Here is a 17098-nt window from a genome sequence, read left to right as displayed (position 1 = left end):
GCTTCAGTAGTTGTGGCACGAGGGCTCAGTAGTTGTGGCTCACGGGATCTAGAGCACAGGCTCAGTAGTTGTGGTGCACGGGCTTAGCTGCTCTGCGGCATGTGGGATCTTCCCAGACCAGGGATTGAACCCGTGTCCCCTGCACTGGCAGGCAGATTCTTATCCACTGCATCACCAGGGAAGTCCCCCATCACTCTTCTTAATCACTTATCTCATTGACTTCCTTTCTCTAGTTCCTCATCTCTCCAGTCTCTACACATTTAAGAGCTCCAAGGATTAGTTCCTGCATTTTTATCTTCCCCCCACTTCCTAGGTGATTTCATCCTCTCATGAGTTTAAGTACCTTTTATACACCGATGACTCCTAAATTTATCTCCAGCTCCAAACTCCATATGATTATATCCAAGAGCTTACTTAATATCTCCACTTGGATGTATCATAGGCACCTCATCTTTAAGATGTCCAAAACAGAACTCTCAATTTCCAATTCTCACTGCCCAACTGACCACCAGCACCAAAGTGTTTTTCCTGCAGTCTTCTCCATCTCTTTGAAAGGAATGTCCAAATCCACTCTTACAGGGGGTGGAGCCAGTCACCTTGGAAACATCCTTGACTCCCCTCTCAGGCATTACGTCCAATCCACTGGCAAATCCTATCTGCCATCCCTTCAAAATACATCTGCTGAGCACTTCTCTCTGCCTACACTGCTAACCACACCAGTCTGAGATACCATGATTTCTCACCTGGACTTTTGCAATGGCCTTCTAACTAGTCTCTGCTTTCACTCTCAACTGTCTACAGTCTATTCTCCACCCAACAGTCCTTTTAAAATACATCAGATCATGTCACTCGTCTTGCTCGACAACCTCCAAAGGCCTCCCATCATACTCAGAACAGCCTTTACATCAGCATGTAAGACCCTGCAGGACCTGGATCCTTGCTCTTCTCTCTTTCCTACCCATCCCCCCACCCCCATCACTCTATTCCAGCCAAACTGGCCTGCCTGGGGCCCCTCAAACTCTGCCTTGAGGCCCTTACAATCACTGCCCCTCCACCTGGAATGCCCTTCTCACGGATACCTACATGATTCACTCTCTCATTTTCCTCAGGTTTCTGCTCCTTTGTCAAACACCATTTTATTGGAGAGGTCCCTAACTACCCTGTATAAAATAGCAACTCCCCACCCCAAGACTCTGTATCATCCTTAGTCTGCTTCATCACCATCTAACATATATATATTCTGTTTCCTTATTGTCTGTCCTCTTATCCTAGACCGTAAGGTCTATGAAGGCAGGGGTTTGACATTTATTGACCACTATACTATCCCCATGGAAGACAGTTCCTGGCACATAGTAGAGGCTTAACCAATATTTTGTTGAATGAATAAAGATCTAATTGGTAGAATTTGGCCACTTTGCAGCCACACGTGATGATCTGATTAATGCCTGTCTCCCCTTCTAGGCTGGAAGCCTCAGGAGGACAGGGACTGTTTTGGGTTTTGCTTATCCTTACGTTTTCAGTGCCCAGGAGTGCCCTGGCATGTTTAATATGTTTTTAAATTAATGTATGAATAATTAAGCAGTAAAAGTATTCTTCCCATCCTTCCTTTCATATGTAATCTCTTCCTACACTCAGATTTAGCTAAGCATTCTGGTAAAAAGGACTCAAGCTAGCGAAGACATCATCTTCCCTGTTCCCCGCTAGGGGTTAGGCCGTTCTTTCATTTCCATCCCCGTCCCCTGGCTACTCACTCCGGTGGTACTTTGTACTATAACTGATGCTAATTTCATTTTTACCTATGAAAACATTTTAATCGAGGTCATATGCCTACAAATTCTAAATTCTTATTGTAATTCTCTTTGTGCTTGAAGGAATGCCTTTTAATTCTTTCTGGCTTTCTCTAGGGCTAGATGCTACATAGCAAATAGCAGTACCATATCCCACTCTGTAAACCCAAATTCTCTCAAGGCATTATGGTAGCTATCAAGATTTCAGAACACCAGAGGGGCCACACCGAGCACTGGCATTACCATGACTATCTGTGAGGATAATCTGGCTTCACCTTTCAGCCCTGCAGAAGCTACTTCATTGCTCAAGACAATCAGAGAGAGGAAAGAGCCCAGTATTCATACGTAGCCATTCCAGATCACATACATGACTGCTAGAGGAAGGGGTCATGTCCCACAAAGACATCATTCTACCTATTGTGTTCATAATAACTGGATGGCAACAGGAGTCCTTGGTAAGGCTTTAAAGGGCCCAGGTTCCATCTAGCCATGGCATGCACGATGCCCTTTTGTGATTAACACTGCCAAAGAGAAGTCAAACTATAAACCTTCCATGAAGGCAACTCTGTCACATAAGAAATACCTTGTAAACTGGGTGCTCAGCAATGTTGCACTTTGGTGACAGATGCTCACCATCTGGCTCTTTCAGCTGCACCCATGCTTCGATTTTATTCTCATATTCCAAGACCTGGCCCCACAGCAATAACACTAGCATTTGGATGGCACTTCATGGTTAACAAAGCATTTACTGTTCTTGCCTAAGTCTGCTGAGGTAGCCAGAGAGATGTAAAAAGAAAATCTGACAGTTATGGTGTCACATAAAGGCAGGCTGGTTGACACTGGCAGAACTCATAGGGCAGCACCTTAATTAGATCACTACATTGTGGGATGCTGCCCACTGCTAGAAGGTGCAGAGACCCACCTTGTCATGCCCTGACCTTAGGAATGGACTCACAGTAACTAAAATGAACGTGAGCCTGAGACAGACACCAGAATGCTACTTATATTAATTCATGAGACATTTCCACCCCAGGGCTAGGACTGAAGGATGCATGTCTGGTATGACAGTGGTTCCAATTTTTGCTGTATCCGCCTCACATCGATAGCATCTCCCTGTTATAGGAACACCTACCCAAGACAAGACTGAGTGGCTTTGCTAGCTCAGAATCAGAATGAGGAACACTAGAGAAACTATGAAGGAATGTTAGAGTAGATTACATTGGTCAATGGGCTCTGAATATCTGAAGATTGTAGGTTATAATCCCTGCATCCATCTTCAGACTAAAAGCAAGAACACTTGAACCTCAAAGTTGACACTGCCTCTCTCCTAAACAGTACCTGGAGAGGACACTGACAGTGTTCACCTAACATGCCTTCTGACTGACATGACCCATCTGTCGATCTGGTCGAATGGGGTATGGTGTGTATGTGTGTTACTAAATTCCCAGTGGAGCACAGTGAGCTGTATGCTAATCCTCACATCTTACAGATGAAAGAACTGAGGTGCCTGGGGAATCTGCAACCAGCTGAACACCAGACAGTCAGCAAACAGCAGAGGCAGGGTTTGTATGTTCTTGCTGGCCTGGGAGCCACTTCTTCTCAGGTGACACTCCCTTTGCCCTGGTGTGTTGATCCTACAGCGTTAACTCCCGAAGGGTAATCTTACATCCTCCATTTCCCGATTTTATCAGGGACTTCACTATAGCTGCCGAAGTTCTAAAAACAATGCCCACCAGAAATGCGGAAACCAAAGTGTAGAGAAGTTAATGATTTTTTTCAAGGCTACGCCCCAGCTAAGGTGAACCTGGAAGTAGAGTTAAGTCAGAACTCTTCCTTCCAGGCCACCTGTCTTTGCCTCTGTGGGCCTTTAGACCATGTCCTCAGAGGGCACCTTTGCTTAAACAGGCCCCAGTGCCTCAGCCCATACTGTGACTGGCTTAACACAGGGCTTTGTCACCTAATCCTAACTCAAAGGAGGGCAACAGTTCTATCTAGGAAGAAATACAATTCTTTCTAGAAGAAATTAGCTGAGTAAGTGTTTTGGAAATGACTGCCAATGGGAAGAAGGGAATCTGAATACTTTCCCAAAGTAAGAAATTCTCAAGAGCTTGTATTAGTCAGGATACAAACTGCTATACAAACAAACACCTAAGTCTCGTGGTTTAAAAAAAAATTATTTCTTGATCATGTCATAGTCCAACGTAGGTGAGCTAGGGTGAGAAGGGAGGCAGATACAGGAGGCTTTGTTCCGATGTCGTTCAGGAACTGAGGCTTACCAGTCTGCCAAAGGGTCCGTGGCCAGCAGTAGGTTAAGAATCTCTGACCTAGTGGCTTCACAAGTCTCTAGGGCCCTGTAGTCATCCATCAGTTCCTTTGTATTCAGTGGGCCAACAAGAGAAGAAACAGCACAAAGAATCATTTGCAAGGTTTTAGAAAGGCAGATAAGAAATGACTTACATCACTTCTCTCCATATTCCACTGACTTAGAACTCAGTAACACGGACCCATGTAACTGCAGTGAAGACTAGGTAATGTAGTCTCTGGTGGCCATGAGGAAAAGGAAATGGGGGTTAGTGAACACAAAGCATTATCTCTGCTACACTGTCAAACACATGTTTATTGGATTATGCCAATGATAATACAAATACTAAATGACACAATAATACTAAATGAAACAATGATACTAAGTGCTACAAATACTGTGAATTTGTAAAAATACAAATACTAGAAAAATGATACAAAAATTAAATTTTATGGCACAAATACTACATATGACAGCAATATAAAATAATAACACTAAATGATATGATACCAAATTCTAAATAATACGATGATACAAATACTAACCATCTACATATTACGCAGAGACCTGTTTCTGCTCAGCCCATAAAGAGATGGTTATATGAGTAGCCTCGTTGGCAGGAGATGAAGAGATGGGATGGAGCCTGTGTTAGAAAAGGCAGTAACATTGGGTCCCCACCAGCTGAGAAGAGAAAAGCAACAGAGGGCTTTTTGAGCTTTTACTGAAGCTTAGGTACAACTCTCCCAGGGCTGTTTTCCAAATTCTCTAACTCTAAAGCATTTTCTCTTATCTGAAGTAATTTATTGGTTTCTATGTCACACATTAAATACGTTGATTGATTAACATGACTGGTTAAGCAAGTGGTTAACATGGTAACTGATCCTCACTTTGAGGAGGGCTTGAAGGTGAAACTGAATGCCAGCGAGAGCTCAAAGGACCAGGGTTAGGTCATTCTCCCCAGATCCTAATACAAACCAACAATGGCACTATTCTGAGCTCCATAAACAGGAACTTAGATGCCAAAAAGGACTTTGAGATCAGCCAAGGTGAGCTTGGTGACAACTTCTCCAGTTCCTGATAGAATCTCTTTGGCCAAATTTTTCTTTTTTTCTTGGAGCTGCAAGATCTTCTCTTCCACTGTTCCCTCACAAACAAACCTGAAAAATAGATAAGCAAATAATCAAAAACCCAAAGCAGCATATCTAATGACATATTCAAACATTTATTTATGCTTTAGTTTTTAAATGAGATTTCTTCCTTTATTTTTTCTTAGGTTTGATTAAGAACTCTATGTTTAGGTGATCTAAACAACTTAGACTAAATATATATCCATTTAAAGTGATCTGACCTTGGACTTCCCTGGTGGCACAGTGGTTAAGAATCTGCCTGCCAGTGCAGGGGACACGGGTTCGACCCCTGGTCCAGGAAGATCCCACATGTCGCCAAGCAACTAAGCCCATGAGCCACAACTACTGAGCCTGCGCTCTAGAGCCCATGAGCCACAGCTACCCGCGTGCCTAGAGCCCATGCTCCACAACAAGAGAAGCCACCGCAATGAGAAGGCCGCGCCCTGCAACAAAGAGTAGCCCCCGCTTGCCACAACTAGAGAAAGCCTGCGTGCAGCAACGAAGACCCAACACAGCCAAAATAAATAAATAAAATAAAAATTTAAAAATAAAGTGATCTGACCTCAAATTGACCTTTTATTTCTTTCTGGAGCTAATTGAGAAGCGCCAAAATAAGCAAAAGATATCCTGATCCAAAAAAGAGTGTAGAGATCCAGCTTTTACACAAAAAGCTCCATCCTGATAAGGTCAGAAGGCCTAAAGCTTAGCAAGTTTCTGCTAGGAATATGTGTGCTGGTTTAAGTACAGAGTGTCTTATCTCTTGGCTAATTCACACTGAAAACAGGTTTTACAAACCGAGGAAATACCACTGTTGTCCTTTATTCACTCATTCAACAAGTGCTGATGAAGATTCAGTATATGCCATGCACTATGCTACATGTAGGAACAGAGATCTGAACATGGTCTTGCAGTCAAAGAGAACACAAAACAAAGACATGAAAATAAACAGCAACAATAATAATATGACCTGGAAAGCGCTATAATGGAAGTATGTCCAGCGTACAAGAGGAGTAAAAAGAAATCTGTCTGCGGTCTTCAGGGAAGGCTCCATTGACAACTTGACTCTTAGTGTGACTTGTAGGATGAGCAAGGGTTTGCCAGATAGAACAGTGGGGAGGGCATCCCAGGGAATGGGAACATGTGTAAAACCATGGCTGAGTTTTGGAACACGGTCTACTGCAAGGGTCGTAGAGTCTGGCCAGGGCAAAAGTCAAAAACTATGTTGTACTAAAACAGCAGAAGCTCAAGAGGCTGGCGGGGGCTGGATCACGAGTGACTCTGCCTGTGATGCTAAGAAACTTAGTTTTGAAAGGAGGAAATGGCAGTGGGATGGGAAGAAAGGGATGGTTACAAGAAACACCTAGAAAATAAAATGAATGGATTTGGTTTGTGAAACGTGAGCAAGAAGGGGGAGTCTAGTTTTGGCTCCATGATTAGATAAACAGTGATACTATTCACAAAGACAAGGAATTCAGAAGAATCAGTAGATATGAGGTAGCAGGGAGAAACAATCTCAGCTTGTGACATTGTGAGTCCCTGGAGCATGTAACAGTAGTTGCTACATGGGGACTCCTCAACAGGTATTCATTTTTTGAGTTGAATGAGACAAATACATGAGTGAATGAATAATGGGTGTGGATGTGGACACTCAGATTCAGATATTTCGTGGGGATTTGGATATCTGGGCCTGAAGTTTAGGAAACCTTGGAACAGAGGGTATAGATTTTGGACTTACTGGAGTGGACAGGATTATTAAGAGAGATGCATACAAAGTGAGCTGAGAAGAGAACTAAAGACAAAACAACTGACATAATCACGGTACTTGGTGAATTTTGGAATTCATTGGTGTCCCTTAGCAAGAGTAGCTTCAATGGAGTGGTGGGGGTGAAAGCCAGTTTGTATAGGTTGAGGAATGAATGGGAAGTAAGTAAGTAAAGATAGACAAGGATTTCTAATTATTCAGAAAACTTAGTCATGAAAAGGAAGGAGAAAAAGAGGTCCATAACTAGATTGTATTGTACCATTAAGGCAGGTTCTGTTGTTGTTTTTAAAGAGAAGAGGGTCTCAAAGACAGGGGCATTCTACAAAATAACTGGCCTGTGCACTTCAAAAATGTCACTGTCATAAAACACAAAGAAAGATTGAGGTGTTGTTCCAGTTAAAGGGGACAAAAGAGTCATGACAATCAAATGCTACACAAGACCTAGAATTTTCTTTGGCTGGTAAGGACATCACTGGAACAAGTAGCAAAACTGAATAAGGTCCATAGATCAGATATGAGTATTGTATCATTGTTAACATCCTGGTTTTGATAACTTTATTATAGTTATGTAAGAGAATGTCATTTTTAGGAAATGCATAGTTCACTATTTAGAGGTAAAGGAGCATCATGTCTGCAACTTACTGTCAAATGGTCCAGAAAAAATCTTACACACACACACACACACACACAGAAGTGTCACAGTGCACAGGAATTTTTTGGTATTATTCTTGCAATCAAGAACTTTGGGGTATTCTTGTAAGAATTCTTACATTCTTCTCTATATGTCTGGAATTATGTCAAAATAAAAGTTAAAAGAAAAAGAGAGAGAGGAAGAGAGGAAGAGAGGGAGGAGGGAGGAGGGTCCTTCCATGGGCGGCCTTGACTGAGTTAAGGCTCAGCATTGTTTGTAAGCTTTTCTTTTTCTGCAGGACCAACTCCAAGGTTATCCACAAATTGCTTTTGTTCCCTTCCTGACTGTGAGTACCAAAAAGGATGTGCCCCACAAGCACCATTAGTACAGTGATCATCAAATACTTTACACATTCTATTAAAACATTACCCAAGAAAAATTTTCATGAAAGCAGACCTTTGTCCTGGAGACCTTTACTTACTTACCTGTGTATGACAACATCTTTCTGCTGCCCTACTCGGTAAATTCGGTCACAAGCTTGATCTTCAAGTGACGGGTTCCTGTTAGAAGACAAGTAAAGCTCAAAGGTACTGACATCCTAGACCAGGGGTGGGCAAATCCCATGGGCCAAATGCAGCCCACAGTCTGTTTCTGTATGGCTCTTGTGTTTAAAATGGTTGTTACATTTTTAAAGGTTTGTAAAACAAAACAAAACAAAACAACCTACAACAAAGAATATGCAACAGAGACCTATGTAGCTGGCAAAGCCTAAAATATTTACTATCTGGCCTAAAATACTTATAGAAAAAATTTGTAGATCTCTGTTCTAGTCTATATGGGACCAGAAAGCCCCAGATGTCTTCTTGCCCTCTCACAAGAAACTGGGATCAGATTGCTAATAGGAACGCTTAGCACCACCATCAGTTGGAAACTCTTAAGTAACAGAGGTTAAACCAATGCTCAAATCCTGTCACTAACTAGTTGAGTGACTTTGGGCAAGTCATCTAACCACAACCCTCCAGACTTCAGACGGCTACTTGGAAACAGGAGGGCTGGCAAATGATCTCTAATGCCTTTTTCAACTTTAATATTCTATGATTCAACTAAGGAGACTTAATTTGTTTCATTCTTTCTAGATTCTCATTATCAATTCCAAACTAGTTTCTCATCTTACCTCTTTAAAATCTTGGATAACATTGCTCCAATTCAGAAATCAGCATGATCCCCATTCTGATTTCCTCACTCACGAGTATAGGGGAGTCCCAAGTAAGACCTAACCACATTCTCCAGGAAGATAATAACAGGTTGGCCTGTTTGTGCCCATCTGGGCCGCCTGGAGAATTAACAGTGACAATATCTGGCACCAGCGCCTGGTGCAGCAATCCCTGACTGGCATCACTGAAAACTCAAAACTGGGACAAAATATGACGCTTTCTCCTAGCAATACATGAGTCATTCACTTCGTATATAGGAAGGATGCTGCCATACTCCCGGTGTTGACACTATGTGCAGTGAGTCCAAGGCTATGTGTTAAGTGTGTGTCTAACATAATTAGAGAATTCCTTTGCCTTTTCCCTTTGGAGTAACAGTTCTCCCTCTTCACCAAGGCTGAGATTTCCTTGGACGTCAACAAGTATGTCTGAAATACAGTGTTTTGAAAAGAGATAAAACTCTTCATTGAGTGAAGCAGCTCTTGGCCATAAGGAAAAGCACCCCCCACCCCGCTCCCAGTTTCCATGGAAACAGATGTTAGATTAACAATAAACAGTGAACAGACTATTTTAAATAGTCATTTGAAGCCTTGCTTGCTCAGGAATTCAGGGCCGGCAACTAACCCTACACCAATTTTTTTTCTCTCTCTTTTTTTAAATTTATTTATTACTTTATTTTTATTTTTGGCTGCGTTGGGTCTTCGTTGCTGTGCGCGGGCTTTCTCTCTAGTTGCGGCGAGAGGGGACTACTCTTTGTTGCGGTGCGCGGGCTTCTCTGGTTGCGGAGCACGGGCTCTAGGCACACAGGCTTCAGTAGCTACGGCAGATGGGCTCAAGTAGTTGTGGCTCACAGGCTCTAGAGCACAGGCTCAGTAGTTGTGGTGCACAGGCTTAGTTGCTCTGCGACATGTGGGATCTTCCCAGACCAGGGATCGAACCCGTGTCCCCTGCATTGGCAGGCGGATTCTTAACCACTGGGCCACCAGGAAAGTCCCTAGCCCTACACCATTTTGATCTGTATCTTATACACATGTATGCACAGAGGCAGCTCCATAGTATGAAAGGAACGCACTCAATATAAGAAGTCAGGCCTTACTGCCCCTCTGGTCTCCCTGCTATGCTGTGACAACTCAAGAAAAATCCAGAATCGTTACCAGTGCATGTCCAGAAGAAAAAGATGGTTTCCTCCAGTCAGGTTTAGACCAACACCTCCAGCCAAGAGAGAGATTAGCATAACCTTCAAAAGGAAGCACACCATTAACTTTACACAGACTTGGTCTCATAAATCACCTCTCCTTCTTAGCAACATGCTCTTATCAAATTTCCTTCTGCTGTCATAAAGGCACTGTTTCGAAACTCTGAGATCCTATCTCCCATGCCTCACCTTTGAGAAAATTCTCATTTAACCTTTCTTTGGTGAGTCATTCTCAAAACATTAATTGTGCACCTGCCGAAATATATGAATACTACCATTTAGAGCACCGGGGCTGGTTAGCTCAATAAACTTTCCATCAGCCGGATGCTGTCTGTTCCATCAGTCCCCCAACCACTGCCATGATTCTCCTGCCATCACTCAACCAGTGCTTTCCAAATTCGCATTATCCATAATTAGATGCCTTTGTTCTCCCACTTCCCTCCATCTTTCCTCATATCAAGATCCCACCCATCCTTCCAGGCTTGCCTCCTCCACAAAGAGTCTCTTGAACCTAACCAGTTATGTTCTTACTCTCTTTTTAGCCCTCATAGCTTATTCTCTTAGAGTATTTGCACACTTTGATATGTACCCCCAATAAATGTTGAAGGAATCAAAAACACCTGGAGGGATCAAAGCTATGAATATTTTTGAATCGAGCTATGTTAAAATTTCCTCTGTATAATTGGGAACAATTTGCTCGTGATTACAGGGTTCTGCTGTGATCACCTTGTACCTGAGGGCCCCTGGATTTGTTAAATGCCTCCACCAAGTCCATTCTCTGTTTGGGGTTAACAGAGCCATCGATGGTGGAGTAAGTCAGTCCATGTCTCTTAAGGTGTAAGGTTACAACCTTCAGCATGCTGGTCCACTGAGAGACGATGACACTGGAAGGAAGGATAAAACAGAAAACCAATGCCCCCAAACAGATGAAACAAACTCATCCACAGGGCTTTAACGCCTGTTATTCGTACAATCCAGTTATCAAATGTGGACGAGGAAAGGCCTTCTGCTACCTAAGCGTACACACTTCAGTGACATTATAAGATTATAATATTTCCAGCTATTTCTAGATCCAGTCTACAACTTATTTTGTGCAAAATGAAGTCAGAATAAAGTGGTGGCTAAGCTAAAGTACTGGCTGCAGCCTCTGATTATCTGGGGCCTAGTGTTTATCCAGAGGAGGTCTGTGCTCCTGCAAAGGGATAGAGGCCCCTCCCTCTGCCAGTCAGAACCATAAGCTGCTAGGGCTTCTCTGTTCCCCCAATGCTGTGCTTTAATTAGAGTTTTATGTGTTTAGATCAAAATATTTCCGATCTACAAATGCATTGAATAGCACACAGTAAAGTCAAACAACGAATGAACCTCCCATATCTACGTCCCCAGCTTAGGAACATCCCCAGCACCATGGGGGCTCCAGGTCTGACCCCACTCTTCTCCCTCCCTCGCCCACCTATTACTCTCTTGCTTTTCTTGAGATGCTTCTTCTCTGCTCTTAAACACTTCTTCAGATGCTCAGTTTACTCGGATCCTCTAGGGACTGCCTTTTCAACCAGTGCCACAAGTATTTTAATTAGAAATCAAAGGGAATCTGTGCTGTAACCTGAGTGCTTTCTGCTAAGCATGACTCAAGTCCTTGATATAAAAAGCGAAGATTTATAACTATCCACAATATTAAATTTTCTAGCGTAATTACAAGCAATGCTTGGATAATGAAATAACACATTTACCTCTTTTGGGACCCTGAATTTCTTCGGATTGCCTCCAATTCTGCCAACAGAGATGAAATCTGGGAAAAGGTGGAATTAACATATGGAGGTTTAAGCAAATTTGCTTTTCTCCATTTTCTGAATTAAAGAATCGGTCTCCTCCACAGCCTCTCAGCTTCTGGTCTTACTCCTCTCTAGTTCCCTTTCTTCTCTGCAGCCAGAGTGCAGACATATTTCCAAAATGTCAGTTTCTTATTTTCCTCCTCTGGCTGAAGCCCCTGCAGTGGCTTCCCGCTGAGAATAAAGCCCAAGCTCCGTACAGTGGCCTCCCAGGTCCTTGCTACCTTGCCTTCTGCTCACATCTCCAGCCTCAGCCCTCACTACGTGCTCTTCAAATGATGCTTGGGTGATACCAACATTCTCCCTCCACTAAGCCATGCTTTGTCTCATCTTTGTCCATTCTGTTCCCTCTGCCTAGGACAGCCTTACGTGTCAGCTTCTTGGACGTTCTCTCCAATCCCAGGAGCCCACTGCCTACATGCTACTATACCATCTTTTCTTTCCATAATCATGGTCTTTTTCATACTATATATTAATTGCTTATTAGTCATCTCTTGCTTTCATGGCCGGAGATGCTCCGAAGAGGCAGAGCCAGCGTATGTCTGGTTCATTTCTGCACCCCTAGCACTCAGCATATTGCTGGACCAGAGAAGATACTATCCTAACATTTGCAGAAGGAGAAAGTGAAAGAGCTTGACCCAGTTTGAGGCCTGCTGCAAATGGTGTTGAAGAAGAGAACCTGTCCAGACTGAGGAATACTTGCTCAAGCTTCACGACAAGCTCTCTGGGTATTTAGCAAAACTGCTCAGGGCATATTCAAGTCTATGAGGGACCAGGTGATAAGAACACAGGGGCGGGACTCTGGAGAGTAGCTGGCCTCATTCTTCCTGACTGCTAATGTGAATGACCGTTCCAAAGGCTCTAAAGTTCACCCCCAAAATGGCGGAAGAGGATGAAAATTAGACCAAGAATCAGGAGATGAAGAGAATTCTTATTCTGCCATCACAGGGCTGGATCGCTTTGGAACTCCCAGTTAAGAGCTCAGCTTCCTCATCAGTAAAAAGGGGCTGAGCCAGAGGAACTGAGGTGCCCTTAGTTCTTCCATTCTACGCTGTCGTGGTGCTAGTGGCAACCTGTTGAGGCCCCTGCGTAAGGCTGCGCTCCCACCTGAACAAACACGCTGATGCCTGGGCAGGAAGACAGTCACAGGACTGTACCATTTTGAATCAGTAGGAAGGATAAAAGCAGGTACACGAAGTGCCTGGTGTCTTGGCAACTCAAGGTTGTGGAAAGTTCTCGAACTGCCTCATGAAAAACCTGGCGATAGGTATTTTGAAAAAAATGCAGTGGGAGAGCAGGATTCATGGGCTGTGAGCTGGGGCCAACTCATACGTTCTGTATGAGTTTAGGTTTGTGCTACCAAACAAAACTCCCTTCCTCACATGAAACCACCTTAAGTGGTTTGAACTACAATTAATGGGGTTCACATTAAGAACCTTGTGAACGATGACCTGAGTAACAGACAAGTTGTTAGGAACACAAATTATTAGGAACATGAATTTTAACCCAATAGCTAACTGAGGGTGCCAGGGCCTGAAGTCCGGCCATATGTGGTGCCCTTCTTATGTTTCTCTCAGTTACTGATGGTGAAGACCTAGGTAAATATTTTAAAAATCTAATTAAAAGTAATTCTTTGGTAAAACCATTCCCCTGGCAGTGACCTCCTTTCCAGTTACATCTTTTAAAGCCTTTGAAGCAGTAGAGCAGGAACCCAGCCCTCAGGGCAGGTGAGACAATGGGCAGGTTCCAAGAGAGCCAGTGGAGAGGCAGGACACACACCCCGGCCCTCCTCTGATAGAACCCTTCAGTTCTTAAAACGTTCAATGAAAACAGAACAGAGTGACTAATGAGGAGAGGCTGGTAGGAAACAAACCCGGCAGATGGAAGCCTCTCAACAAAGCAAAGCAACTGGCGCTCAGACATATTACACAGTCTCGAGGCTCAGGCCTTCGTTGTTTTCCCAAAACAAACTGCTCACCTGCCTGGGCCCTGTGGCTGGCATACACCTGACAGGCCCCTTCCCCGGGAATCCATGCCAGAAATCTGCCCTGATGACAGGTCGGCCCAAGCCACTCTCTGAAAGCCCACTATGTAGTAAGACTTCAGTTTTATTCGTCAAATCAAACTAGAATTTAAGACTGGAGGGAGAATTTGACCAGCCAACATCTAACAGCTCCAGCTCTGCTGTCAAATGGCTGGACTCGCTTGGACAAATGTGGTGCTCTCACTCAGGGAAATGTATGAGGACTCAAAGTCTTTCTACTAGAATAGAGGTGATCATACTACCTTGGTGCTCTCTCTCCTGTCATCAAAAAGCTCCACCTTGAAGCATTTGCCATTAAGGGAAACAGAGGCAGACGGCTCTGAGTTATGGAATTCGGACAAGGTCAAGTCTCTGAGCTGCTCTTCCAGGGAAAGGACCAGGCCTTCACTCTTCAGCTCTTTCGGATCCAGGGCCTGAGCAGAATCAGACAGGGGACAGAGCAGATGGGCGGTTGAGGCAGCAAGGCATGTGACCTACCAAAGTGCTAACTGTTTAACACAGCACACGGCAAAATGTCTCATAATTTACCATCAGTATCTCCTCGGGTAAACCCAGATTAAAATGTAATCTTGCAAGCTTTTTTCACCAGATCAAAAATAAATCAAGGGACTTCCCTGGTGGCACAGTGGTTAAGAATCTGCCTGCCAATGCAGGGGACACGGGTTCAATCCCTGGTCCGGGAAGATCCCACATGCTGCGGAGCAACTAAGCCCATGCGCCACAACTACTGAAGCCCGCGTGAGCCTAGAGCCCATGCTCCACAACAAGAGAAGCCACTGCAATGAGAAGCGCATGCACTGCAACGAAGAGTAGCCCCTGCTCGCCATAACTAGAGAAAGCCCATGCGCAGCAACGAAGACCCAATGCAATCAAAAATAATTTTAAAAAAAAATAGGAATCCGTTTAATAAATCAATCTATCAAATGATGGAACTTCTTAGAAAATTGCCAGATTGCAAGATCATTCTATTTTCCCCAGCTAGAACAGTACAGTTAATTAAGCTATTGATAATCAAGATGCAATTTACTACCAAAAAAAAGATACATTACTACAGTACCTCAGAAGAATAACATACTTCAATAAAAATTTTTTTAATAAAAGAAAAAATTTTCAAATACCAGGAGTAGTTCTTTTTCTGTTCATAAAAATAACATATGCTCATTTTAGAAAATCTGGAAAAGTTCAGAAGAGTATAAAGAAAGTAAGAATCCTTGATAACCAAGGAGAAAATAAATTTTAACTTCCAAGAGAAAAAAAAAAAAGAATAACATATTCCCCTTTTTTTAAAAAATTGAAGTATATTTACAATATTGTGTTAGTTTCTGGTGTACAGCAAAGTGATTCCCTTATACATACATACGCTCACACACACCTATATATTCTCTTTCAGATTCTTTTCCATTAAAGGTTATTACAAGATTTTTTTATTTTGGTTGCACCACGTGACTTGCAGGATCTTGGTTTCCTGACCAGAGATCAAACCCAGGCCCTGGAAGTGAAAGCACCAAGTCCTAACCACTGGAGTGCCAGAGAATTCCCAGGTTATTACAAGATATTGAGCTTAGTTCCCTGTGCTATACAGTAGGTCCTTGTTGTTTACCTATTCAATATATAGTAGTGTGTATATGTTAATCCCAAACTCCTAATTTATCCCTTCCTCACCACCCTCCGCTATCCCGTTTGGTAACCATAAGTTTGTTTTCTATGTCTGTGAGTCTATTTCTGTTTTGTAAATAAGTTCATTTGTATCATTTTTTTAGATTCCACAAATTAGTGATATCATATATTTGTCTTTGATTACTTAACTTAATATGATAATCTCTAGTCCCATCGATGTTGCTGCAAATGGCATTATTTCATTCTCTTTTTATGGCTGAGTAACATTCCATTATATGTATGCATATATATATATACACACACAAGCACCACATCTTCTTTATCCACTCATCTGTTGATAGACATTTAGGTTGCTTCCATGTCTTGGCTATTGTAGATAATGCTGTAATGAATATGAACATTGGCGTGCATATATCTTTTTGAATTAGTTTTCTCCAGATATGTGCCCAGGAGTGGGATTGCTGGATTATATGGTAACTCTACTTTTAGTTTTTTAAGGATCCTCCATACTGTTCTCCAGAGTGGCTGCACCCATTTAGACTCCCACCAACAGTGTAGGAGGGTTCCTTTTTCTCTACACCCTCTCCAGCATTTATTGTTTGTCAACTTTTTAATGATGGCCATTCTGACTGGTGTCAGGTGAGGACCTCATTATGGTTGTGATTTGCATTTCTCTAATAATTAGTGACATTGAGCATCTTTTCATGTGCCTCTTGGCCATCTATATGTCTTTGGTGAAATATCTATTTAGGTCTTCTGCCCATTTTTTGATTTGTTTGTTTGTTTTTTTGATATTAAGCTGTATGAGCTGTTTGTGTATTTTGGAAATTAATCCCTTGTTGGTAGCATTGTTTGCAAATATTTTCTTCCATCTGTGGGTTATCTTTTCATTTTGTTTATGGGTTCCTTTGCTGTGCAAAAGCTTTTAAATTTAATTAGGTCCCATTTGTTTATTTTTGCTTTTATTTCCATTTCTCTAGGAGAAAGATCCAAAAAAATATTGCTGCAATTTATGTCAGAGTGTTCTGCCTATAACATGTTCCTCTTAATTACAGGTGTGCCTCTATCCAATATCAAGACAACTTTAAATACTTGAGTTTTCATACCTAGACTTAACACTAGTAGCTAAATAAGCTTTATGACATCCTAAAATACCAAAGTATTCATATATGGCTTCCTTTTTAACAAGATGCCATTTTCTATTCTAAAATAAAGCTTATTTAAACAAACCAGGGACTTCCCTGGTGGTCCAGTGGTTAAAACCCCACGCTCCCAATGCAGGCGGCCCGGGTTTGATCCCCAGTCAGGGAACTAGATCCCGCATGCCGCAACTAAAGATCCCCTCATGCCACAACTAAGAGGATCCCACACCCTGCAACAAAGATCCCACATGCCACAAATAAGACCCAGTGCAGCCAATTAATTAATTAATTAATTAAAGAAAAATAATAAACAAAACAAATAATAAAAACTGTTCTCAACATCATGGGAACTATCTCAAGATCAATAAAGATTAATATAAAATAAAGTAAAATAAAGAGTCTTCTCTTTCCTATCCCACCAGAAAACAAAACACACTCAAACCCCATTTTCCTT

General features: G+C 42.4%; 1 protein-coding gene across 1 annotated transcript in view; it reads right to left on the bottom strand.

Moving 5' to 3' along the window:
* Window positions 1-5101: 5101 nt before the first annotated feature.
* TTF2 (transcription termination factor 2) overlaps window positions 5102-17098 on the bottom strand; it is a gene marked incomplete at both ends in the record, with an annotated part of 41843 nt that continues 29846 nt past the window's right edge. The window contains 6 exons of the mRNA XM_079698496.1: window positions 5102-5246; window positions 8095-8169; window positions 9975-10057; window positions 10749-10899; window positions 11743-11801; window positions 14128-14298. Of these exons, the coding sequence (XP_079554622.1) occupies window positions 5102-5246; window positions 8095-8169; window positions 9975-10057; window positions 10749-10899; window positions 11743-11801; window positions 14128-14298 (684 nt within the window). The remainder of the gene's footprint in view (window positions 5247-8094; window positions 8170-9974; window positions 10058-10748; window positions 10900-11742; window positions 11802-14127; window positions 14299-17098) is intronic.

The sequence above is a fragment of the Hyperoodon ampullatus genome (genome assembly GCF_949752795.1).
Source record: "Hyperoodon ampullatus genome assembly, chromosome: 2".
Classification (NCBI taxonomy): Eukaryota; Metazoa; Chordata; class Mammalia; order Artiodactyla; family Ziphiidae; genus Hyperoodon; species Hyperoodon ampullatus.
The sequence above is the reverse complement of the archived record's forward strand: the minus strand, read 5'-3'. Positions and strand labels throughout refer to the sequence as shown.